The sequence below is a fragment of the Melanerpes formicivorus genome, unplaced genomic scaffold, assembly GCF_026170545.1.
Source record: "Melanerpes formicivorus ecotype bairdi unplaced genomic scaffold, bMelFor1.0.p_v2 SCAF_1, whole genome shotgun sequence".
NCBI lineage: Eukaryota > Metazoa > Chordata > Aves > Piciformes > Picidae > Melanerpes > Melanerpes formicivorus.
The window spans coordinates 10,841,946-10,869,305 of NW_027142353.1; the positions used below are offsets into that span (position 1 = coordinate 10,841,946).

A 27,360-nucleotide genomic window follows, 5' to 3' on the forward strand; every position below is an offset into this window, starting at 1 on the left:
TGACTCATACTTCATGATTCACTGGAGTAGGAAGTATAAAATTCATGACTTAAAGTTGTTTTACTTTATCTTCTCAAACCTTAGTGTTCTGGATGAATGATAACTGACATGGGCATGAATATTTTTAGTTAACATATGCATGACATCAAATTATGTCCAGAAGGATATTGCTGCTACCTAAACCTTTCCCTTAGAAACCTCTGAAGTGCTAGACCTCACACAAAGGTTTTATCATATAAGTCGATATAGATACATTGCTGTTCAGAAACTAACAATTACATTAACTATATTTTTCTGCTAAAAAAAAGGGAAATAATATTCATCCTGACAAAATTTCTCATTAGAAGTTTAAAAAACTAGAAATACTTGTTACTAATTAGATAATTAGGAAGTGGATTAGAAACCTCTAAAGAGAAATACACTTAAGCCTACAAGTATGTTACTATATATCTGTTTGAATGAATATCTATGGTATAATTAGCATTATTCATTACCTTCACAGTTTTGATTAAAATGTGTAATCTGAGGTACTGTTAAGTCTAACACTTTGCATCTCACTAGATTCTTCATATAACTAATTAGCACAAAGGTCGAAATTCTCATTTTTCCAATATCAACATGTCATTAGAGAAGCACAGTGATGATTATGCTGATAGATGTGGTAGGACACCATAGAGACAAAATGTTCAGTTTCCTAAAGGGTGACTACAATTAAAATCTAACAAAGCAAAAATGTGTGATTTAGTCTATTACCTTTGTACAGTTGTGCCAATAAGAAAAGATTTTTCTCATTATACAAAGAAAAAATTTTGCTCTGAATCAAGAATTAGATGTCTCTTTGTATATCACTTATTAACAATACAAGAAGTTTAGTAATCAAACATGCATAGCTGAAATATTACTTATGAACATTTTCAGTAAGTATCAATAAAATACATAGGCACTGCTAAGGACAACATCAAATGAGAAGATAGTTCCATGTTTTTAAACAGATGAAAACACCCAAAGAAATGACATGGAACCTGAAATGACATCCTGGGTTAATACATGCTACTCTCACCCCAAACAGAGAGGAGGGAAAGCACGCACACACACAAAGAAAAAAAAACCTCTGGGTTGAGATAAAAAGCTTTACTGGAAATGAGATAATACAACACACAATTACAATTATAGAAAAGTGCAGCAAAATTCAGAAACAGCAGCAGAAGGCAGTGACTTACTCCTATCCCCATGACCCAAAGCCAGCACAGCAGAAAAGACCAACACCCCAAATGCAGAAAACAAATGAAGCAACTGAAACAGGAAACCTTTCATGTTACAATCAGAACTTCAAGCCCCATAATACTTTGCTCCTGCCAGCACTTCTATTTTGAAGCTGGCATGACAGAAGCAAGGTATTGAATATCAGCAGCAGATTCAGCTCAACACATGACTCAACTCCACTGCTGTGTCACCCCACTCAATGACGTCATCAGTGTACTGAAAGCGAAGTTCAGCATGTTATTGAATATCAGCAGGAGATTCAACTCAACCCAGGTTTGTTGGTTTGTCCAGCAATCATTTACACAGAAACCTTTTTGTTTTTGGGTGGGGGAGGGTTGGTTTTTGGGTGGGGAAGATATAAATTGTTTCCCCAAGGTAGACCTGAAAAGCCAATTGCAATTTAGGTGTTAAGAACTTAAGTGTTTTCTGGAATTTTTTATCTTGAAATGTTGAAGATACCTTTTTATTAAATTATTAATGATTTTAGCAGAGTTAAGTCTCATAAATACAAGTTAGTCAACCATTAATCATTGCAGAAATGGTCACAGGGGCCATTTTCTAATAATTATTTGTGCCTGTCATTAATGGCAACTACTTATCAACTTATCAACTACTCCAGAACCAACTGGGCCAAGACTGTAAAAAAAGAAAAACAAATAGAAGAAAATAAAGAGAAAAGGGGGGGCCAGGGGGAGGGGAGGGTTGGGGGATTGATGAGAGGGGAGAGAGAGATTTCACCACCCAGCATTGTTGTCTTGAATTGGAGTCTGGTTCTGTAGGTGGAGGGTTGACAAAGGTAAACTCATGCACTCACCTTATGTATTTAGTCGGTCCAGCACCACCTTCAGAGCAACAACTATCTTGAGTCTGCTTGGCTGAGTGATGGAGTTCAGGGGCTCTCCATGTCTGGGAATTGAAACTGTGCAAAAAATTTCAGAGGGGCAACAGTAGACCAAGGTTTGACCTGTTAGCTGGTGCATGCTCAAAACTATGTTTTCCAGCCATATGAGGGGGTGAAGGTAGGGGAAAGCAGTTCACTACTCTGCTTTTACAACACTTAAAACTCTCTCCCAATTTCCCCCTTACAATGGTTCCAGCTTGAGCTGTTTGAGATAAGACAGGCAAGGTGTTTAGGGTGTCCAATGACAGAGAGATAGGATGGCTGTTTTCCATGTGTTTCACATAGGCATTTTTCACTTCCCTGCCCTTAGGTACTCATTTATCTCAACACCTACTATTCACCTAGATCTAGAATTCTATCTTTAATCTGCAAGAAAATAGGAAAATCTGAGACAAAGTAACATTCTGAGAGGAATTCCTGTTGGATTATTTCAATTTTTATTTGACTTATGTTAAGACAGTGTCATGTCTTGAAAAGCTGAGATATTTGGGACACTTCTGTTTATTCTTGAGGCACTGAGGATATTCAGTACATTTTGTTACTAGTGGTTTAACGACTGCATACTAAATATTCTATATATAAATTTAAATTACAAACACATGCTGAGATATGTTCTTTTTGACATTGGAAGAATCTGTTAGCTCTTCCTGGCAACTACCTGGATGGTGTTTTAAATGTATTTTTTCTTGCTATCCCTGTATCCAAGCCTTGTTCATTCTGGCCCTCATTTGTGCTTCTTTGTGCCACAGCACCTCTTTCATAATTTCATTTACAAAAAAGATTAAACTATTCCAGGAAGTAGAAGAGTAAATGAAATTGAATGGATATTTAGGAGGCCTGGATGTGCACAAATTGGCTCACAATACATAGTTTGGCCGTACGCCTTTAGTCTTTATAGCAAATTAAATCCTGAATGGCATTTCTTCAGGAAACTTGCTTGATGAAATCCAAATCCCAAATTTTAAACATATACAGAATCTTTGAAATAATTTATTCCATCATAAATAATTATAAGAGATATAACCATTTTTTTCCCAATGTTCTTCTAGCCCAGGGATTTAAAATGTTAGTCATCTGTAGTTAAAACATTAACAAGAAGAATAGACAAAAAAATATGAAACAAAATGTGTTTTTGTAATTGAGTTTGCAGCTTTAAGCCATGTTAAAGCACAAGCACATATGGGTTTAAAAAGTTTTGAAAATTTCTTAGCGAAGCAAGTATCAAGTGCTTTTATAAAAGTTAGTATGACAGACCTGCAGAAAGGTAATTTTGTCCTGAAGCTAAAGTTACCTGCTAAAGGGCTCAAAACATTTTGTGTGTTTTATGAACCCCAGTGGTGAACAAACCCTGATTTTATTTGATTTTTCTCTATTGAATGTGTGACCTTTTAAATATGAAGGAGTTGGTTGGTCTGCACCGTAGCTGAAGACTTTTTCAGGAAATTCCTGTAATATTTTGGCTGCAAAACCATGCTGAGCATTCATATTACTCATAGGCAGGAGATCCAGAACAGAAAAAAAATCAGAAGTGGCTTAGGACATACTAATATCAGAAATATTAAAAAATAACAATATGATAGCTAATTTCATTTAGCAAGTACATTTAAAACAGAAGGCTAAAGGTTGAATTACCACATAATTTCTTAGGTAAGCAAAGAAATCCTCTCAAATATCACTGACTGGTTTACAAATGTAGCTTGTTTTCATCTGAGACTAAAAGACTCTGAATCTGAGACAGAAAAAAAAAATATATACTTTAAGGTTTGTAAGTCCAGCATTAAAAAAAAAGAGTACTTAAAATGTTTGTTTCCCTTTTCTTGCCTCTAAAACTTAATACCTCTAAATGTAGTTAAAAAGAATAACCAACTACTTCTGCTACTTCTCAAAATAGTGCAGTTCTCCATCAATTGTACAAGCAAAAGGATGATTTGTCTTTTCTGCCCTTTAAAACTGGCAGCTTTAGTAAGTGTGATTGAGATGTATCTAAATAATGGAAATAGTTCACAATCCCTGAACTGATTTAAAAGTAAGGTGTTGCTGAGGATGACAGCATCTAAAACTTGGAGATAGGAGAAAAGGAGAATGTGAAACAGTTAGCAGTTACAACAGGACAACATGGAGGTAATTGCACCCTGAATGAAGACCTTGCTTCAAAAGTATGAAGAGAGAGTGTCTGCTCCTTTTAAGGGTACTTGGTCAAAGGACCTATTACAAGAATATACAAAGACAAACTTGACAAACACATGGTAATGAAGGTTGTGAAGAGAACAAATCTGGTCAGTGGAATGAGTTATCAAGGATATGTAACTACCCAAGGCAAAACCACGTTGTTGTTGATTTTTTTCCCCCACAATTTTGTGTCATAGAGATAACATGCAAATACTCATTTTTCAGTTCAGAGAGGTAGAATGTCTGGCAAATCATGTCATGTTTAGAAGGAATATGTTAAAAGACAGATATGAAATACTTTAAAACCCCTGAAGGCAGTTAATTATTGATTTCAAATTACATTAGTCTACATGCAGGTGAAAACTAAAAGACAAAGATTGCTCTGGCAAAACAAGCATTTTGATGGAACCCAGTCTTTTTACTTGAAGTTACAGTACTTTGATAAATACTAACCAAGGCTTTTGAAGACTAGAGGCAGCATAACTCAGTTTCCATAGCATAATTTGTCACTTCTGATTAGTCTATTTACTGAGCAATAATACTGACTCATCTTGATATTAATGTTTGGCTTTTCTGTCCATATGTTCATGAAACCTGTACCTCAAAATGGTTTTAAATGTCCTTGGACCTATTTAGGATATTCTGACTCAGGCAATCAGATGGCTGGGGTGTCCAGGGGAATAAACTGGCTGAATTTATAAACAGAACTTTAAATTAGATTTAGTGGAAGACAGGTTTAGTGTTCTAAGCCCTGGGAAGGATACAAGGGCTGTTTAGGCATTAGAAAGGCACAAGGAAGTGATCACCTGTGAATTGCCTCAAGCTAATTAGGGCAAACCTATTTAAAAAGAGGAATCTGAAAGAAACTCTACTCATCACTCATGAGCAGAATGGGAGACTTGTATAAAACCAACATGGAGAAGGCTGAGGTATTCAACAACATTTTTGCCTTGGTGTTCACCAGCAAATGCTCTAACCACATCACTCAGTTCACAGAGTCTGAGGGCAGAGACTTGGGGAATGAAGTACATTGGTTTCAGAAAGGGACAATATAATTTTTTCTTTGTAAGAATCATGAAGAAGGAAAGGATTTGGGTCTGGAAGCACTAGTCAAAGTCTTCATTATTTAGAAATTATCATTTGGCAATAAACTGCTAAAGAAACCTACAAATAACAAGTGGATAAATATTGTGAGTTAACAAAACTTTTGGAAGCCATCTGTTAGCTCCTACAAAGTCGGCTAAATAATATTACGGCAGGTCCTGAGCTGACGCAAGAAATACAACCACAGAAAATGCTAGTGGTGTTTCTGTATAATAGAGAAGTCTATCATAAAATAATTTACTGAATATTTTGTAAACATTTCACCCATGGAGAGCCAGGGTTACTCAGATCTGATGAAGGCTGTATAACTGGAGTGCTAGCAGCTGAGCTTTTCCTCTTCATATGCAAAGTGCTTTCCAGCACCATTACAAACCAGTAAAGCATGGTACGTTAGGGCCAGCTGTAGGCTTGGAGGATATTGCTTTGCACTAAATTATAATTATCTGCTAAATAAAGATTAGGTGGCAGAAATATATAAAATGGTTTTCCTAAGAAATAAAGAAATTGTAACATACACAAAATTAATCCTAGGGGTTTAACTCCAAAGGTATAATAGACATGGCAAATATATATACATTGTCAGGTGTGGCTTATGCTGTATGATTCATATTGTGTGTTTTAACTCTGTCTAGTAATTCCTGAGCTTGGAAACTGATTCGGACATGAATTTTGTTATTTAATTTTATTAATGAAAATTATTTCTGGGTTGTTTTCAGGGCAGACTACATTTAAAAATAAAATTATATTGATATCAACATCAACCAGTTGTTCAAATGTGATGGAACATGACTCTATTTTTTTCTTTTGTCTTTTTTTCTGAAATATCTCAGATAGTTTCCAACTTCTGATTAAAAATTTAAAAACAGTAATAAAATGTATTTCTTATTCAGGGTCATAGCACCCTGAAAGCAAAGATATTCTTCATTACTGAAAGACTCTTCCAGTAAGTCAATTTCCACAACTTTTCACTGCCTGAGCTTGAGCTCTGTTGTCAGAGAAAGAGCGAGCAAGCAAGCTCTAAGGTTATTCATTACACCTGTCATAGATATTAAGAAATTATTTTTGACATTGCACTCTATTTCCATTTCCTGTCTGTAAAATCAAAATAAAAACACTTGCTAGCTTCAAAGAATTCATTAAATATAAATCAGCAGTTTCTTGTCTGATCAGATCTTACACTTTATTGCCCTAAAGAACTCCTTCATTGTGAATCCTTTTCTATTGGTTAGCCACTTTGGAAATCTGTGACAAGACTTAGGTTTTTATGTTCTAGCTACCCCTTAATTCTAGCGAGCTTTTACGTACCACATTATCAGAAAAACAGTCAAGGCATAACTTACATTAATTAGGGTGACATTCATCTATTGTTTATTCTTTTTTCAGTAACCTCCAACAGGTTAAAGAAGCATAATTTTCACTTTTATGATTTTGTGCCTAAAATATGAGTAAGATATGTTATTAATCTCACTTTAATTACACTTTAAATCAATTTTGTACTGGTACTGAGATGAAGCACCTATAAGGTCTCCCTGGAGCCATGTCTTCTCCAGACTGAACAACCCCATCATTCTCAGCCTGTTTTCACAAGGGAGGTGTTCCAGCCTTCTGACCACCTTTATGGTCCTCCTCTAGACTTGCATGAGCAGGTCTACATCCTGTTGGTGGCCCCAGAGCTGAACATGGTACTTCAGATCTCACAACAATGAAACAGAGGGGGAGAATCACCTCCCTCAACTTGCTGATCATGCTTCTTTTGATGCAGCCCACATTGCAAGCACATATTGTTCAGTTTTTCATCCATCAACACCAAGTCTTTCTCTATAGGGCTGCCCTTTTTCTAGTCAGTGGGAACTTGGAAGTACTCAGGGCCAGGTTGAATGGGACTTTGAACAACCTGATCTAGTGGAACTCTCCCATAGCAATGGATTTAGAGCTAGATCATCATAGAATCATGGAATGGTTTGGGTTGGAAGGGACCTCCAAAGGCCATCTAGTCCAATTCCTTCTGCAGTGAGCAGGGGCATCGTTCACTAGATCAGATTGCTCAGAGCCTTGTTGAGCCTGACTGCCACGATTGAGAGACAGGATGCAGCTTGATGCAAGCTAAGTGTCACTTTTATTGTACAAAGTCTTTTCTTTATAAAGGCTAACACAACTAAAAAGCAGTTTGTGCTTGGTTATTAGATTCATCCAAGTGACAGTTACAAGCACAGGATTGGCTGTTGAGAAAGCATCACACTAACACCTGTATCTTATCAAGGTTTAAGCAAGTGTTAAAGAAACATAAAAAGATCAGGGGCTCTGTCATAGTATTTACAAATTAGAATAGAATAGAATAGAATAGAATAGAATAGAATAGAATAGAATAGAATAGAATAGAATAGAATAGAATAGAATAGAATAGAATAGGGTTGAAGAGACCTTCAAGATCATTGCATCCAAGCCATCATCCAACACCATCTAATCAACTAACCCATGGCACCAAGCACCCCATCAAGTCTCCTCCTAAACACCTTCAGTGATGGTGACTCCACCAGCTCCTTGGGCAGCCCATTCCAATGGGCAATCATTCTCTTTATGAAGAATTTCTTCCTAACATCCAGACTAAACCTCCCCTGGTGCAGCTTGAGACTGTATCCTCTTGTTCTTGTCTCTCTCAGCAATAAGGTCTCCCCTGAGCCTCCTCTTCTCCAGGTTAAGCAACCCCAGCTCCCTCAGCCTCTTCTTATAGGGCTTGTGCTCCAAACCCCTCATCAACTTTGTTGCCCTTCTCTGGACACATTCCAGCAACTCAACATCTTTCCTAAACTGAGGGGCCCAGAACTGGACACAGTACTGTGAAAAAGAAAAAATAAGAGTTCCTGCAGTGGTTAGCATCAGCTAAAATCCATTAATAAAACTAAATGAGTTGAATCCTACTGTAGATGATTAAAGACAGGTATTTCAGTATAGCCATATGAATAATTTTTTTCGCTTATAAAAGTGGATGCATATTTATAAGAATATTATATTATTATTGAAAGCAGTTATGTTAATCATACAACCAACACTGCAATGGAAGAGGTCTTTAGGAGTGGATTTAATTGTCTTAGCAGAACTACCTGATAATCAATAATAATCACAGAATCGTTGATATGCTTTCTGACATTGAGCTGAAGCCTGACAAATCACTGAAGTAAAAAGGAATTACTAAGTAGAGTAGCACTGGTCTTAAGAAAGATACTACGGACTGTCTAGAAATTCTTAACCTGTAAAGGGATTTATGCGTGCTTCAGAATTTATATCCTCTAGAATCTGTAAGTTCCCATCCATGTATTTACAGTGGAGGTACTTCATGTTCAGTACTTTACTTTGCTGAACCTAAAATGCTAGCATTTGTATTTTATTGTTTCTTGGCATTGTTACATATATCAGTTTGGGGGTTTTGTTTTGTTTTGGGATTTTTGTTTTCTTTTTGGTGTTGGCTTTTTTTTTTCTAAGTGTGTGTTTTATTGTTGTTTGGGTTGGAGTTTTTTGGGTGTGGGGTTTTTTTTGTTGTGTTTGGTGGTGGTGGTTTGTTTGTTTGTTTTTGCTTTTTCTGTAGAAAGCATTTTTCTCTGTTCCAGGAAGTTGTGACTGATTATAGTTCAGGCAATTTGCAAGAAAAATAAAAACTTCAAGGAACAATTAATGCCAGATAGAAAATTTGTTCTTTTCTGCATTGTTATGGAACACTGAAAGGTGATATTTAAACCTATATTTTTAATACTTTCACAAGACATCCATGTACAGATGTCTTTGTGAAGGGTTAACTTCAGCTAAGAACCAAACTCCTACCCAATGTTTTCATATTCCTCATCCTCAGCAGTAAAGGGAAAGAAAGTAAAATTAAAAAGATTCTACGTTGAGATAAAGACAGAGAAATTGCTTACCAGTTACCATCATGGGCAAAACAGTCGATCTGGGGAAAATGATTGCAATTTATTTCCAGTAAAAATAGAGGTGAATTGTGAGAAACAAAGACATACACACACCCAAAAAAAATTAAATGCCTTCCCCCTCACTCTGCCCACCTTTCCAGGCTAAACTTCCTTTGTTCATTCCCTGCTCTTCAACATTCTCTCCACTCCCCTGAGTTGTGCAGTGAGATGAGGAATGTCAAGTTGTGGGCAGCATGTAAGAGTGCCTCCTACTGCTCCTTCCTCTTTACACTTTTTCCATGCTCCAGGAAATACCCATCTACTCCAGCATGAAGTCCTCCATGGTTGCAGTCTGGATATTCATTCTGGTGTGGTCTTGTCCAGGGGCCAAGATGTAGAGAGAAGTACCAAGATCTGCAGAAATGTACTTCCTCTACCATGGGATCTGCAGTGTGGATATCTGCTCTGGGGTCTGAAGCACCTCCTTCCTTTCCTTTTCTGACCTTGGTGTCTGCATTTTTATTTCTCTCACATTTTTCCTACTACTATCTCACACAGCTGTCACACAGCATTTTTTCACACAGCATTTTTTACCCTTTTTGGTTTGAACACCCCAAGGATATTGAAAATTCTCAAGAGCTATCGTAACTAGCCTGGAGGAGAAGGTGAAGTTGAAAGGGGAGGTGAAGGAACAGGGAAGAGCATCCCCCCTTGTCTCACTGATAGACTGGCATATCTGAGGAGAAAAGGTAAAGGGTGTCATTATTAATAGTTGCCAAGAGATGGTCCCAAAGTATGGGGATGATGGCAGTGCTGAGTACAAATACCAGATTAGTCTCAACAAGTAATTTCACCATATCAAAAGCTAGTGTTACACAGTAAATTGAGATGATAACCTTAATCCAGCCTCCTGAGGTGATAAACAGCACAACGGGGAACATACGCAGCAAGCAAGATGTTATATGACAGAAGTCTGAGAATAAGCACAAGATTGGATATGAGGAACAATTTCTTGTCCTTCAGGGGTTTTGGGGCCTGGCCCAGGTTGCCTAGGGTGGTGGTGGTGTCCCCATCCCTGGAGGGGTTTGAAATCCATGGAGGTGTGGTGCTGAAGGTCATGGTTTTGTGCTGCCCTGGCAGTGCTGGGTGAAGGGTTGGACTCCATGATCTTGAAGGCCTCTTCCAACCCAAACAATTCCATGACTCCATGATGGATTGAGCTCCCCACTGTCAGGAAGTGCCTGACAGGCCCAAGCCATGCAATAATGCATTTGAAACCCAACTTACATTTCAAAGGCAGCTTGGAGACAAGCTCAGAGAGGCTGTTCCACTCCAAAGCCCACAGAAAGGGCAGGGGGACAGCTTATGGCACAGTGTCAGGCCTGGGGCAAACCTGTGTTCCCCTCCCTTGCTCTGAGCTCACCACCTTCCCCCTCCAAAGGCCTTGGGGAGTGGCTACCTGAACTGGGGCTGCTTCGAGATGACCCGCTTGACCATCGTCCGCTGCATGGACCCCAAGGCCACGTTTGCATCTGGTGCATGCCAGCCCCCTCCAAGCTGCTGACCAAGAAGAGCCAGGGGCACCGCATGGGGGTCGGCAAGGGCCCCATCGACCGCTACGTGACAGTGGTGAAGAGCAGGCAGCTGGTACTGGAGCTGGGTGGGCGCTGCAAGTTTCAGGAGGTAAAGCCTTTCCTGCTGCAGGTGGCCAGGAAGCTGTCCTTCTGCACTGTCCCCATCATCAGGGACAGCCTGTGGGAGATGAGGTGGCAGAAGGAGGTGAGGAGGTTGAACAACCAGAACCTTTGGACCTTCAAGTCCTGGGCATATGCCGCTACCTCAGCCCCTACAACCTACACCTCAAGGGACAGTACTGGGGCAAGTTTTTCCTCGAGGACAGGGTCTGAGTGGCTTCCAACTCCCATTAAAGCTTCCCACAGAAGCCTCTCTCACCCCAGATGTGCTTTCTTGGAGGGGGAAAGGTATAGCCAGCAGGGTCCCCAGAGGTGGTGCAGTGGTGTGGGTTAGAGCATCCCTGTGGGGGAAGGAGCTGGGAGTGCTAGCGAGTAAGAGGTTCTCCATAGGGTAGTGTGGTGGTTTTAGGTAGTTTTAATGTTGGGGGGGAATTTTCAACCCACCACAGACAGCAGTGTGCCCTGGTGGCCAAGAGGGTCAATGGGAACCTGGGGTGCCTGAAGAAGTGTGGCCAGCAGATCAAGAGAGGTTCTCCTCCCCCTCTGCTCTGCCCTGGTGAGACCACATCTGGAATATCGGGTCTAGTTTTGGGCTCCCCAGTTCAGGAGGGACAAGGATCTGCTGGAGAGAGTTCAGTGGAGGGGTACCAAGATGGTTAAGGGACTGCAGCACTGCCCTATGAGAGCCTGAGAGACCTGGGGCTGATTAGTCTGGAGAAGAGAAGACTAAGAAGGGATTTAATAAATGTTTATCAATATCAGAGGACTGGGGATCAGGAGGGAGGGGACAGACTCTGCTCAGTTGCACCATGTGATAGGACAAGGGGCAATGGATATAAACTAGAGGACAGCAGGTTCCACCTCAGCATGAAGAGGAACTTCTTCACTCTGAGGGTCACAGAGCACTGGAAGAGGCTCCCCAGAGAGGTTGTGGAGTCTCCTTCTATGGAGACTTTGAAACCCCATGTGGATGTGTTCCTGTGTGAAATGTGCTGGATCTTATGGTCCTGCTCTGGCAGGGGGGTTGGACTCGATGATCTTCAGAGGTCTCATCCAACCCCTCACATCCTGTGACCCTGTGACCCTGTAACCCCATGAACCAATTTGTTTTAACATGATCTGTTCAGATCTGTCTATATCTGAACCCCCTGGAGCCTCATGCTAGGTGCCAAAAAGAGGATGTTGTGGTTTAGTCCAAGCCAATAACTAAGCACCACACAGTCATTCTCTCACTCCTCTGTGGTGAGATGGGAGAGAGAATCAGAAGAAGAAAAGTGAGAAAACTCTTGAGTTGAAATAAAGACAAGCCAAAGCTAAGGTAAAGAAAAGAAAAAGGCAAAGAAAAGCAAAGGCACATTTGCAAGCAAAGCAAAACAGGCAACTCATGCACTGCATCCCACTGGCAGATATGCAGCCATCTCCAGGAAAGTAGGGATTCATTGCACATAATGGCTATCTGGAAAGACAAACACAGTAACTCTAAACATCCCCTCCTTCTTCCCTCAACTTTACACCAGAGCATGATGTCATATGTCATGGAATGTCAGCTGGGGGTCACCCATCCTGGCTGTGTCCTGTCCTAACTTCTTGTGCATCGCTATCCTATTTGCTGGCAGAACAGTCTGAGGAAGAGAAAAGACCCTGACTTCATGTCAGCAGTGCTCAACAACAACTAAATATCAGTGTATTCTCAGCATTATTCTCATCCTAAATCTAAACCACAGCATTACACCAGGTATTATGATGAAAATTAATTCTTTTCCAGCTGAGGATACCTGGCTAATCAAAGCTTTTGCAAAATACTGAAATAAAAGCTACAGCATATCCAAGATACCTTATTACACAGTAGGTGTGTAAAGTTGGACAACTGAATGAAGGCCTGATAATCAAAAATCCAGAATGAGTACCAAAATGCCAAATGTGCATACAGACACCAAAAATTATAAGTGAGTTGAAAAATATGCATATTATGTTTCATGTAAAATCAATCAAGAGTTTCTAGCATCACTAGAGAGATAGCTATTGCACCTCTCTCAGTGATTGTCTAGAAGTGCTTCTGTCTGCTGCACAGAATGTGGAAGATGAAGTCTCACTTAGATTAGTGAGCTAAGGAAGTATGGACTTTTCAAAATCTAGGGTTTATTTGCTGGGTGACCAGTTTTATTTCCTAAGTCCTAGATTATGTGACAGATATTGCACAAGACATACAGTAGACCTCAACCTTTCTGAACTAACATGTGGCAATCAAGACAGCTTAGGTTATTTATTCAATGCCAGTATTTAGGCAACTGAAAGGAATCACTCCAGTTCATTCATTTTATTTTTTTATATCCAAGGTATTTTTTTTGCAGCTGATACTAGTACACTTTTATGATTGTGGTCCAATATGTATTCTAGTGTTTCCATCTACTTGAGAGAATGTAATGATTATTAGGAACTGCCAATGTAAGGAATAAGCAGATCCTCATAGGAGAAAAAAGTATGTGAAGTAGTACTTAATATGTACCCTAAATTGTAAGGCTGTCATTCTTCCAAAATTAAAGTACATTATACCAGTATAAACCCCATATTCTCCAAACTTGAGAATTTTGGGGATGAGATTAACTGAAAAAAGTCACAACTGTATTTGGGTTAAGTACCTTTTTTTAAAAAAAAAAAAAAAAAATTATAGTAATTTTGGATTCTGTCTAGTATTTTACTCTTATCAGTAGTAATCACAGTTTTCTGAGTTTCAGAAGATTCATCATTAATAAATTACCAAAATTGCTATGACTTTTCTAGATGAAACAAGATGCTGAATATTTGGGATGATATAGGATCCAATAGGTAAGTCATTCAGATCTTAATATCATTTTTTAATTTTGAATATTCAGAACCTGAGAAAGAAAAGAATTTTCAAACCCATTCTGCTCTTTCATCTAAGTTTGTTGAGATTTTCTTGGTGAAATCCCAACAAAGAGACCATGACTGTGGAAGAATTTCCAAAGAATATGAAGATCTTCAAGAAAACCCTGTACTGAGGTTCTCTAGTAGCTGTGGAGCAGATATTGCCTCTTTTGTAGTCAGTAGCAAATAGATATCTAGACAATTCTCATGAAACTTTCAAGATGTGGTGTAGATATAGATGTATAGTCCTGATACATTTTTAAAAATTTTATTTCATGATGTTTAACAGAAAAAAAAAAGTTTTCTTTGAGTATTTAACTACTTATTCTGACCAATATGCTTAGAGCCTATTTTACAATTTTTGAACTTTCAGTTTATCAATATTTATTTTTACAATGCATTGAAATATTTATTGTGCCTTAAAAAAAGCATAGTCACTTTTGTTTGCATAATGAGGACGGAATTATGTACAAAGAGTTGACTAGTAGTCCTGGTAAATACCTTTCATCTTCTTTTAATAAAACACAATTATTTTCATTTGAATTTGATTTAATCTGATTAATTAACTAATAATGGAAAATTCTGTTGCTATTAGTAATACCATTTTTCACTCTCATCTTCCTTGTTTCTTATTCCCTTCTTTCCCCTTTCTTCCTTCCTTCCCTTTTCTTCTTTCCTTCCCCTTTCTTCCTTCATTCCTTTCTTGTTTCCCTTCCTGTCTTTCTTTAAGAGCTGTCCTTAAAAGTTCCAGTGACATGATGTAAGAACAGACCTGTCCTTCATCAGTTTTCCTTTTTATTGGAAATAAAAGAAAATTAGTTCTTCTTTTTCTTCTCCTTTTATTTTTTCCTTTTTTATTTTTTTTTTTAAGAAAAAGAAAAATCACCCCAAAATGCCCCTTCATCTATCATGGGGGTGTATATAATACCCTGAACAGCTAATACAGGATGTCAAGGCAACAGGAATAAAAGCGGTAGAAAATTCAATTGAGGTTTCTTCTGCTTCTTGACACAGAACCCAGAGGACAGAACATTCTTTCTACAAATAGCTTGGTGAAATAAGCTTTCAATTATACTTGAAAAGCCTTAGCAACTCTTTCCATAAAAGCTTTAATGATATTTTTTTCTATAGCAGTAAAATATGTATTTTATAGGTCTATTCTATTCTATTCTATTCTATTCTATTCTATTCTATTCTATTCTATTCTATTGCTTTAAATTATCTGCACTATGTATGCATTTCACTATACAAATGCAAACACAGTATGTTTTTTCCACATATATATATAGTGAAACTATATATATATATAAAAATAAGGAGTGAATGTGTAAAGGCTCCAATATGATTGTTTTGTATACTGTCTTCTATAAACAGTTCAAAAGTAGCAGCTGCTTGTTTCAACTCTCCTTCCATGCATTATTGCTGTAATGTTCCTTTCTAAAAAAAAATCTTACTATGGTTTGAAGTGTATAGTACCTAAATCTATCTACCTTCCTAGAGAGAAACATATGTAAGATGAGAGTATGAAGAACTGATAAATATTGTCAGAGAATCACTACCAAAAAACTTATTCATATGAAATACTACAGATGACAAAACAATTTTATATACTTCATGGGTATTTACTGCATACGTGTGTGTTACTAATCTTGCTCTTATAAGGGCTACTTAGCCAAGTCTTCTTCAATATTCAACCCTGAAAACTCTGTCCAAACTTTCATATTTAGAACACTTCTGTTTTTAAAGTTCCATGCCTGCCAAGCCTAATGGTCAGTGTCAGATTCTGGTTTATATATAGATAAATATGCCTAAATCTTTAAATTTTTGAAAATGTAGAAATAGGATACAGATAAAGCACTGTAATGGATATTATTTGAACATTATTTTAAAAAAATATTTTGTTTACCTGTGTTGAATATAGGGTCTGGAGTCTTGAAATAAGTCTATCATTTAAATGTTACTAATGTTTACACTGTCTTTGAACGTAATACTCCTATTTATCAGCATAAACTTCTTTTTAAGTCTATCTTAATCATGAATTGCTGATGTCAGTGGAAATGCCATAAGAACTGTTGAAACAAAGGTCAAACATGAAATTTACATTGTTTTACTGATGTAATCCAGCTGAATCCAACATCACCTACTGCTATCATCTGCAATAGTTTGTGTGGCAGTTCGAGCAGGCAAGGAAGTTGAGGAGGGCTCAGAAACTATTCCAGCAGCTATTCTGGCACTACAGAAATGGTGGGTACTCACCTCAGGACAACAACCACTGCTTCTTCAGTGAAAGCCCCAGTAATATCTGAGGTATCACACAGACAGAACTGGTAACAGAGTAAACTTCAGTATAGGCAGTAGGTTGCAGTGACTGCCCAAAAAGTAAGCATTTAAATCATTTACACAAAGTGTGCAAAAGTGGATTACTTGTTACATCAAGTGGCTGTTACAGGAAGCAGTAACTAGGATGTGCAGTGTTAGTGGAGCAGAGGCAGAGGTTGGTAGGTGGCTTCAGAACCAAGTCCCAGCAGCAGACACCAGTGAGAATGAAGCACCATGAACTCTAGTGTCCTACCAGTGCAGATCTCCTCCACTGTCTCCACCCTCCAACATCTCAACTGAAAACAGGTTGGAAGTTTAAACTATCTAGACACACAGGAGCAAGGCCCACAAGGTGCAAATAAACCAACAGAACACAGTAGATATCACAAAAAGAAACAGTGTATGCTCCTACTGGAAGACTCCCTGCTAGAAGGCACTGAAGGGTCTATTGGCAATTCTGACAGGAAGTAACTTGAGGCATGCTGCCTTCCAGAGTTAAGACTGGTTATGTTGCACAGAGTGTGCCTGTGATGGGTTGAGGCAGACCCCGTCCCCACCACGGGCAAAAAATAACAACTCAAATGGATTGCAAAAGTGATGGAAAGTTTAAATGGAAAGCAGTGAATGTTTACAGAAAGCCAGAAGTGCAGTGACAAAGAAATCCCAAAGCAGACCCAGGAACATCCCATCCCCACCTGAGGGTACACCCAAGACCCCCAGGGCTCCTTCTTCCCCCCCACTGCTAGGCTAGTCTCAGCTGGCCAGACCCCGCACTGGATCTTATAGTGGTGCAAAGAATTATGGTAGAAAGTACCTAATTTCCTGTGTCCACCCCTCTGGGCTGGACTTATGGACACAGGAAGTAAACACAGCAGGGAGCACCCAGCCCAAACTACAACAGTGCCACAACTTGTCAAACCATGAACTACTATCCATTATTAGGTATCAGTGCTGTTCATTATCTTCATAAATTATGTTGATAGCAAGACTGAGTGCACCCTCAGCAAGTTTGTGGATACTAAAATTGGAATGATAGGGAGAAGATTAGCATGGCTCCTGTGCAAGGATAATGTGCAAATTCATGAAGAGTTCCAAATTTTTGAAAAGCTAAGTAGTGTGGCTGATATGTTTGAAGGACTTGGACAGGCTGGAGAGATGAGCTAAGGAGCATCTCATGAGGTTCAATGAAGCAAAGTGTAAAGTCTCTTATCTAAGTCAAGGCAATCCTAGATATCAGTACAGGTTAGGGGATGATGAAATTGAGAGTAGCCTTGCAGAAAAGGACTTGGAGGTGCCGGCTGATGAGAAGCTGGACATGAGTCAACATTGTGCACTTGCAGCCCAGAAGGCAAATCACATCTTGAGCTGCATCAAAAGAAGTGTGGCCAACAGATCAAGAGAGTCAATTCTGCCACTTTGCTCTGCTATGGTAAGATCTCACCTGGAGCAGTGTGTCCAGGTCTAGTGCCCTCAACACAAGAAGGACAAGGACCTGATGGAGCACATCCAGAGGAGGGGGATGGAATATCTGTGAGGGAGCTGGAGTTGTTCAGTCTGAAGAGAAGGCTCTGGTGAGACCTAATAGTACCTGAAGGGGGCCTACAGGAAGGCTGGGGAAGGACTTCTCAGGATATCAGGTAGTGATAGGACTAGGGGGAATGGAATGAACCTGGAGGTGGGGAGATTCAGGCTAGATGTGAGGAGGAGGTTCTTCACCATGAGAGTGGTGAAACCCTGGAATGTGTTGTCCAGGGAGGTGGTCGAGGCCCCGTCCCTGGGGGTGTTTAAGACCAGGCCGGATGAGGCTCTGTCCAGCCTGATCTAGTGTGGGGTGTCCCTGCCCATGGCAGGGGGGTTGGAACTAGATGATCCTTGTGGTCCCTTCCAACCCTGAATGAAACTATGAAACTATGAAACTATGAAACTATGATAGGATGAGGTGCAAGGGTTTGAAATTAAAGATGAGTAGGTTGGAAGTTAAGAGGAAGCTCTTTACCATGAGGGTGGTGGAACACTGCAACAGGTTGCCCAGGAAAATAGTTGAAGCCCCGTCCCTGGAGATATTTAAAGTCAAGCTTGACAGGGCTCTGGGCAACCTTATCTAATGGAGGATGCAGGGGGGTTGGACTACATAGCCTTTGAAAGTCCCTTTCAACCCGAATCCTTGCCTTTCAGGGTCCCACCCTTTTTTTTAAAGTGTAAGATGCTGACACACATGTGGATATCCCTAACAGGCTTTGCAATATGATAGCGGTGTGCATCCCCATTGGTTAATCATTCAGTTCTTTATGAGATTGTAGACCAGATCTTGGAACTGCTTCTTGGCAACCTTAAAAAAGGAAATGAATTTTGACAAAGTCCTTTTGTTTAGAAAGGCAGTGCATATTTCATATTCTTGGACATATAGTATTCTTGTCATATTACCAAGTGTTGCAGTTTGAGCTGGGTGCCCCCCTGCAATGTTTACTTCCTGTGTCCAGAAGTCCAGCCCAGAGGGGTGGACACAGGAAATTATGTAGTATTTCCTACCACAGTTCTTTGCACCACTATAAGATCCAGTGCGGAGTCTAGCACACTCTCTTTTCTTCCTCCTCCGTCAGCCGGTAACTGGGGGAGATGTCTCCTGGCTTTGGGCCTGGCTAGGCCCAAGGCCATGGGGGGATGGGCAGTCTCAGGTCTGGCCAGCTGAGACTAGCCTAGCAGTGGGAGGGGGAAGAAGGAGCCCTGGGGGTCTTGGGTGTACCCTCAGGTGGGGATGGGATCTCTCTGGGTCTGTTTTGGGATTTTTCTCTGTCATTGCGCTTCTGGCTTTCTGTAAAAGTTCACTGCTTTCTATTTAAACTTTCCATCACTTTTGCAATCCATTTGTCTGAGTGTTTATTGTTGCCAGGGGTGGGGAAGGGGGCTGCCTCAACCCTGCACACCAAGCTATTCAGAAATCTTAGGAATTAGAATTTTTGGTTTACCCTGGAGCCTGACATTTGACTTCAGCCAACTTGTGTATTCAGTCATAAGTCTCTGTCTGCTTTACAATTCAGGGTCTTTGATTCACATTCTTTTCCCTTTGTAGATGCTATTTTGTAATTCAGATAGGTTTTCTGAAAGTCATGTAATTCTAACAGCTTGGTAAGTTCTCTTCTTGGGTGTAAATAGTTCGCTGTAGATGCTGCAGAGCTTGAGATGGCTGGATGCTTGTGAAATTCTGACTGTCATGTCAAAATCCTTGCCAGTCTTGTAGAAAATTGTGTATAAATATTGCAGCCCAACTATTCAACTCAGAATGTAAGACTATGATTTGGAAAAGCTTTCTTATTCTTGTCATCAGCCCTTACCTCACATATATTGCATTCTTTTGAACTCAGCAGGATATGAGAAGAGATTGAGATAACTGAGTTTCATCAGTTTTAGAAGACTAAACACAGATCTTTCACCTCTCTTCAGCTACCTGAATGGTAAATGAAGGAGGAGAAAGGAAAGGAGGAGAGAAATGAGAAGATATCTGGGCAACGTAGGAGAAAGAAGGGAAAAATGTATCTCACAGGTGAGGACTAATAGATGAGAGATGAGTTGGAACACTGAAAATTGTCATTAGATATAGGGAAAAGTATTTTTCTCCTTAAGAGGGGTCAAATACTGTAATGGGTTATTGAGAAAGTTTGTAGAATCTCAGTTTTTAACTCTTCAAAACTCATCTGGATATAGCCCAGAGCAGCCTCTTCTAAATTTGCTCTGTTTTGAAGACTTACACCAGGTGATCTCCAAGGATGACTTCCAACCTACATTGTCTTATGATTCAGGATCTCTTAGTGTATGCATATCAGCCCACAAGTGGTCTTTCTTATTTGCCATTTTTAATTAGTCACTCATTTCAGGTATATGAGGTGATAATAAGCTTTTTCAATTGGCATTGTTATAACTCTTAAAGATTTTGGTGATACAAGCCTAGACTTTTAGCATGGGTATATATTGTAGTTAGTAATGACTCTATGGTTACTAGGATCACTTAGCAACTGTTAACACCTCTTAAGGCTTTAGTCTTGTCCATCTCTTCCCTGAAGCCATCAAATCACCACAGTTTATAGTTTCTCTGCCACAACAGTAGTCACTTACTAGATCTGATAGTGGCTCATATAATTTTTTACCTAGTTTTTTTCTGGTGAAAATATTGTAAAAAAAAGATTATGGTAAAAACTGCCACAGATGTTCTCTCCTAGAGTAGGAAAAGAGTATTTCTGATACATATGATTTCAGAAGGGAGAACATATTTGTAAAATTTTCTAATAATGACTTATAAAAGTTAGTTTTTCAGTCCATAGGTGAAAGAAAAGAACTGTGCAGCACCACCACATGTAAAGAAGTGTGAATAAGATCTTTCTTGGCTCTTTTCAAACTAACAATTGTTTAAAATCTGGAAATGTGTTCTACATTTGACTTACTGAGTGAATTGCTGTAAAATTGTATCTAATGAAAACACCACAGCTCACAGTCTGTTTCCAAAAGCCTTATAGGATTCACTCTGTAACTGAGTGAAACATTCACCAACATTTCAATTTCAGAGATTCCTGTATGAGTCTGTATTGAGAAAATATTTTGCAATTCATCCTCTACATTAGGTTACATAAAGATGCATACCTTCTGGAAAAGCCCAGATGAAAAGCCCAAATATCTTGGAAATTACAGGTTTAGGTTTGTGTAGCCTTTGGGAAAATTAACACAAAATTTATTACTCTATGTGGCTTTGATAGAGAGGTTATTTAGGAACTGATAAAATGAGTTAAGGGATTGGAAAGGAACAAAGAATGGGAGGAAACAAACAAAGCAGATGAGGATGTTAAAGGAAAAAGGCATGAAGGAATTCAGTCAAAAGTGTAGGAAAATAATTAAGTTATCTGGGGAAATAACCAAATTCTTACAGAGCTGAAGTAAAACTGATGACTCCTTCCCTTGAGGAGACACATTTTCTAACTTCTGGATGCTTTTTATTGACCAGAAGAAGTTAATGGCTCTGTAAGTACATGATTTCTTTCTATATTAGCATACAGTGGACAGACCACAGCCCCTATTTTCTGTCCTGCTGCACTGCTGTGGGGGAAGAATCAGCAAAATTGGATCTGGGATGAAGGGAGGGGTGGGGGAAGTGCATCTATTTAAGATCTGGTTGTAGTTATCGCTATCCTACTCAGATTCAATGAGTGAATTTGTGGTGGTTTTGTTTAAAGTAAACTGATTTTAATTCCCCATGTTGTCTGGGTTTTGCCCCTGACCATAACTGGGGAGTGAGTCTTCCTTTTCCTTTGTCTCAACTCTTGAGTGTTTTTTTTATATTTTTGCCTCCCCATCCCACCAGTGTAGGGTAGGAATGAAGAACCACCTGCATGATGTGCTGTTGCTGGCTGGGTATATTCATCACTCTACAGGATTTTTTTATAGAACCACAATAAAAATTTGGGAAAAAAATATTGTCTAGTTAAATTAGATTATTTTTTTCCCTCTGGAAAAGTCCATAATTTCATCTTAGCTATTTGTACTGAATATCTGTATTACCCTTAAGATAATGGGATTTCAGAACTCCCTTTTGACTTTTTTTCTGTTTGTACAGAGAACCATTTATCCATGATATTCAGATCCTTAATTCACTATAGACTTTGTTCAACTTTCTGATTTTGTAGACAGCAAGAGAATAAGAATGTATATATTCCAGTATGTAATGATGAGCCTGAGTTTCCACTCAAAGATAAGAAGTTATGAAATATAAACTAATAAATTTAGAGGATTGCAGTGAAACAACTCTCTGCCACTGAGGTTCAGTGAATACCAGTTAATCATACAAACAAACCCTCACTTTGTGAAGAAAGCAAGTTTTGACTTACTGTCAAGATAGGTCAATAAAGCCACAATTGGCTCTAATTAGCAATCCCACACGCTATTAAAAATGTTTACCTTCTGTTGAGATATGCACAGAAAGGCACATTTTTTTCCCACTTGTGAAAACATCAAAGAGAGATGTTTCCTATCTGAACCTTAAAACCAATTAAAAATGAGGACAAGCACAGCAGTGATATCAACAGAATTTAGGAAACCATTTGTATTGGAAACTACAGCATTACAGCTAGCTGAGGGAGTATATAATGCTACTCCTACTAGGCCCAAGTAAATGTTTGGGTGTTTAATGTAAGACTCCACAAAGACAGAGAAATAGACTGACAGGTTTTTAAGTTCTATAACTATACCAATTGTTATCTCAATATCTTAGTAAAGAGGTAGAATAGTAATATCCTTGTTTTCAAAAGGAAAAGTGTATCAACTGCTTTTGTTCATTTTTAAAAAAATAATATATAATACAAAATTCATAGAAAAAATAAAGGTTAGGGAAATCAATAGTTTTGTCCTCTCAGTTTTTAAATTTCTTATCATTATACTGTCTATAGAAGGTTTGGCAATTCCAACCCTACATAAAAACATCAAAGTCTTCACTGGATCAGGAAGAAATTATTGCACCAACATTTGTTTTAAGTAAATTCAATTTCTTATTCTGATTGAACCCAAATAAAAATGATTCAACAAGCATGCAGATGAGTGTTGTGCTTTAAATCCACTCAACCAGCCCTAAACACCATGCAGTAAATTGCTTATTCCTACCCACTCTGCAAGGAGAGGGGGGAGGAAAAAAAAAAATAAATGCTGGAGAGCATAAAGGGCAGGGAGGGTTCAGTCACTGACAGACTCAACTTGGGGAGAAAAAAAAAATTGAAGAGCAGAACCACCACCAATTTACCAACTGAATCAGAGCAAGTAAAACTGTGATAAATACATTTATTCCCACCTTCACTTCTTCCTGCACCTACCTTTGCTACCTCCTCTCTCTGCAGTGCAGTAGGGCAGGGAATGATAGCTGCAGTCAATCCCAGTCCATTCCATATTATTTCTGCCACTCTTTCCTCCTCGGGGGAAAATTCCTCAGAGTTCTACCCTGCTACAATGTGGTGCCCCTCACACTGGAGACAGTCCTTCAAGGGCATGGGAAACTTTCATGGGCTACAGTGGAGTTGTATCCAGTGATAAGGCACATAGAAGAATGATTTAAAGTTGCATGGTGAGATGTTCAGACTGGACATTAGGAAGCATTTCTTTACCGAGAGGGTGGCCATATACTGTGACAGGCTTCAAAAAGAGGAGGACAATGTCCCATGTCTATCAGTTTTTTAAGACATTTGTACAATGCTTTTAATAGTATGTCCTACTTTTGTTTTTTTTCAGCCCTGAATTGGTCAGGCAGTTGGACTAGATGATCATTGTTGGTCCTTTTCAACTGAAGTACTATTCTATTCTACTATTTTATTCTATTCTATTACTTTTTTTCTTTTGGTAAGTTTACATTCCATATATTCTTGAAAAGAGATTAGATTCACCAGAAACTTTATTAATGTTTATAATTATTTTACTCCAAATAAATGCAATGAAACCTGCTAGCAATCCACTATGGGTGAGATGGGAAATAGTAATTTTAACAGAGTTTGCTACTTGTCTTTCAAATTCAAATAGCATAAAGGCATATGGCTGTTTTTTCATTAAATACTTCTTTTGATGAATGAAAAATATTGATTGTATCTCTGGTTACCATACAAAAGTTATTTATTTAAAGCTTTTAAAAATTACTATTATTTGATTAATATTCATAAAAAATTCCACCACTGTTCAGATCAATCCAATAATAGAATGGAATGGAATGGAATGGAATGGAATGGAATGGAATGGAATGGAATGGAATGGAATGAAATGGAATGGAACGGAATGGAATGGAATGGAATGGAATAAACCAGGTTGGAAGAGACCTTCAAAATCATTACATCCAACCTATCATCCAACACCACCCAACCAACTAAACCATGCAACCAAGCACCCTGGCAAGTCTCCTCCTGAACACCTCCAGCGATGGTGACTCCACCACCTCCCCGGGCAGCCCATTCCAATGGGAAATCACTCTTTCTGTGTAAAACTTCCTCCTGACCTCCAGCCTGAACCTCCCCTGGAGCAGCCTGAGACTGTGTCCTCTTGTTCTGGTACTGGGTGTCTGGGAGAAGAGACCAACCTCTGCCTGTCTACAACTCCCCTTCAGGTAGTTGTAGACAGCAATAAGGTCACCCCTGAGTCTCCTCTTCTCCAGGCTAAGCAACCCCAGCTCCCTCAGCCTCTCCTCACAGGGCTTGTGTTCCAAGCCCCTCACCAACTTTGTTGCCCTTCTCTGGACACGCTCCAGCAAGTCAACATCCTTCCTAAACTGAGGGGCCCAGAACAGGACACAGTACTCAATATGCATGTAGAATACAATACTGACATTACTGCTTTTCTTTGTTCTTCTCTATAATAATATATTGGCTAATTTGTCACTTTGTAACAGATTTGTGAGACCTCATGTGGCATTATGTATGACTGATTATTTCTTTTTAATTAAAATAATACAATCCAAAGGATTCTAATCCTTTATACCCATGACATAAATGAGATTACACACATTCATTTGCCACATAGTGGATTAACCAGCCACTCTGAATGCGTGTTCACTAGAAGACAGCAATCGTGTTGATGCTTTTCACTCAGCCTCTCTAAAGCTGCACAGGTGAAAAGATGAATTTTATAAGGAGACCATGAGATAAAAACATGAGTTGTAGCAGAACAAGATGGGGAGGCAAAAACAACAACAACAACAACAAAAAACCAACAAAAACCCAAACCTCAACCTGAGTCAAATGCTCATAAATCACAGTCTGACAGCTGATTACATAGAAGAAGCTCTAGATCAGAAATTTCTGGTTAAGACATCCCAAGCAATATGGTACAAGAAAAGAAAGAGCTTAGCCAGAGCAGTTTAAGCCTTTATGCTTTAAGCAGTTTAATCCTTAATGCATTTGTTCTACACAGAAACTCATAGGAAGCTAATGAAACTCAGAGGTGCCAATGTTGGCATAAAAGTGAAAATCCTTTTTATTTATTTTATTTAATAAATGCTCTGGAATTCTTTGTGTTAAATGTGTGTTTATGAAACTGAATTTCACAGAATCTCTTCCTCTCTTGTATCAAAGCACTATTTTTAAAGGCACTGTGAAAAAAAACAACAACAACAACAATCAATAAACAACCATATAAACAGAAAACCACTTGCTGAACACTGACCAGAGCTTCTGTAATACAAGCAGGGAATTTATCATCACTCTCATTTCGTGATTCTGAGGAATTAAAACACAAATATTCAAAGATATGACAACTATCACAGTCAAATGATGTTCAGATTTCACAGACATTGAACCCTTCCTTCATTCTGCGATCGGCAAGTTCAAATTCGTCTAAATAAGTCAATATACTCTGTATAACTACCTGGGAGAGGAAGATTCTGTTTGTTTGTTTTAAGATGAGTGAAAGACTCAGGCCTTTTGCAGAAATAATGAAATCAAAAGAAAAAGGAAAAAACCCAGAGTGTTCACCCTATTATTTTTTCAAAACTAATTTACTCCCCTATTCCTACTTCAACAGAGGCTGTCATGCTGGGATTAATTCTAGTATATATATATATACATCTATCTAATGTATAGATGTGACTGTTTGTATCACCAAGTAGATATTTTTAGACCTGTGTTAACAAGGGCTTCCTAAGGAGAAGTTGGTGTCTGGTTCTATGGCATCCTAACACCACCCTCAGCTAAGCTTGGGATCTTCACTGCCCAACAATGTGGCCTCAGTGCTGTCTTCATTTAAGGCTTCGTTTACATGAGCACACTAAGGAAATCGTCAAGCCAAGATGAATTATCTGATCAATGCACACAAGTGAGGGCTCATTGCACTTTCCTGCAGAAGAAAGGCAGTTTCATTTCACAGCAGGCCAAGATATATATACATATATGTGTGTGTGTGTGTGGCACTTTTACAATCTACTCTGCTAGTAAGGTCTATTATGAATTTACATCTTGTAGTCAAATTATGAAGTCTTAATGTATAAAATATAGTTAGATCCACTATCAATGTTCTGTAGCCTATTTCTAAATTTTAAATATATTACCCATTCACTTAACACAGAATGAGCTCTTGAGGTATCTTTCTTTTTATATCTTTCAAAAAGAACGCCTAAAATATAATTTTAAAACATAATAAAAAGCAATTACAGCTGGATTTAACAGATTCAAAAGCTTCAGATGAACTGTTTTACAACTAAGTTGAGAAGCTAGTTAATCTAACAAGAAATCTTTGGATTGTGAGAGTAAGGAAATAAAGGTGACCAGGTGGAAAAAAACATGCTGAGACAATTGCAAGCTTTCTATCAAAACTGTCTCGAGAAATGGCAGGGTTGAGTTATGGGAGTCACCATGTTAATGAAAAACATTGTCCGAGAAGTTGCATTTAATTTGTGACATTGGTCTAGCTTTATTAAAATAAAATAATTAAAAAAAAAAATAAGAACAAAGAAGAACTATAGGGGACACAATTAAATAGATATGAATACCAGTTTAAGATACAGTTTTAAATATATCTTACATATATCACATTTCAGCCACACATGATGGCTGAGGTGTTAAGTCCTGAAAAGTACATGAAATTGAAACACGAAAAGATTGAGAACTGCAGCAGTGTTACTGAAAGTAGTTACTGCATAATAACTTGGAAATGAGGTACTGTAGCTAGCAGTATGTTTCTTCTTACTGTCAGTTTAGCATGTTTTAATCTCAAATGTTAATTATATGTATTATATTTTATTTCCACTACAGAGCTCACATGGTACCACCATAATTTCAGTACACAAAAATAGCCAGTAAAATTCATTAGCATTATCATAGTATCATAGTATCAGTCAGGGTTGGAAGGGACCACAAGGATCATCTAGTTCCAACCCCCCTGCCATGGGCAGGGACACCCCACACTAGATCAGGCTGGCCAGAGCCTCGTCCAGCCTGGTCTTAAACACCTCCAGGGATGGCGCCCCAACCACTTCCCTGGACAACCCCTTCCAGGGCTTCACGACTCTCGTGGGGAGGAACCTCTTCCTCACATCTAGCCTGAATCTCCCCACCTCCAGCTTCATTCCATTCCCCCTAGTCCTATCACTACCTGAGATCCTGAGAAGTCCCTCCCCAGCCTT

At 38.8% G+C, this 27,360-nt stretch overlaps 1 protein-coding gene, 1 long non-coding RNA gene and 1 pseudogene across 3 annotated transcripts; all 3 read left to right on the forward strand.

Moving 5' to 3' along the window:
* Nucleotides 1-1,443: 1,443 nt before the first annotated feature.
* LOC137452390 (uncharacterized) lies at nt 1,444-27,315 on the forward strand. 2 transcript variants are annotated; one of them, XR_010990079.1, is made up of 4 exons: nt 1,444-1,536; nt 13,812-13,856; nt 19,598-19,776; nt 23,935-27,315. It is a non-coding gene; the product is annotated as an uncharacterized lncRNA (long non-coding RNA). The 2 variants fall into 2 exon arrangements; XR_010990077.1 differs by having other exon boundaries at nt 19,601-19,776.
* On the forward strand, nt 4,280-11,243 carry LOC137445176 (large ribosomal subunit protein uL16m-like). Its single transcript, XM_068146676.1, is given in 4 exon segments — nt 4,280-4,285; nt 10,778-10,865; nt 10,868-11,149; nt 11,152-11,243. Coding segments are annotated over 4 exon segments (468 nt in total).
* On the forward strand, nt 17,239-17,336 carry LOC137445198 (U6 spliceosomal RNA; annotated as a pseudogene).
* Nucleotides 27,316-27,360: the final 45 nt, after the last annotated feature.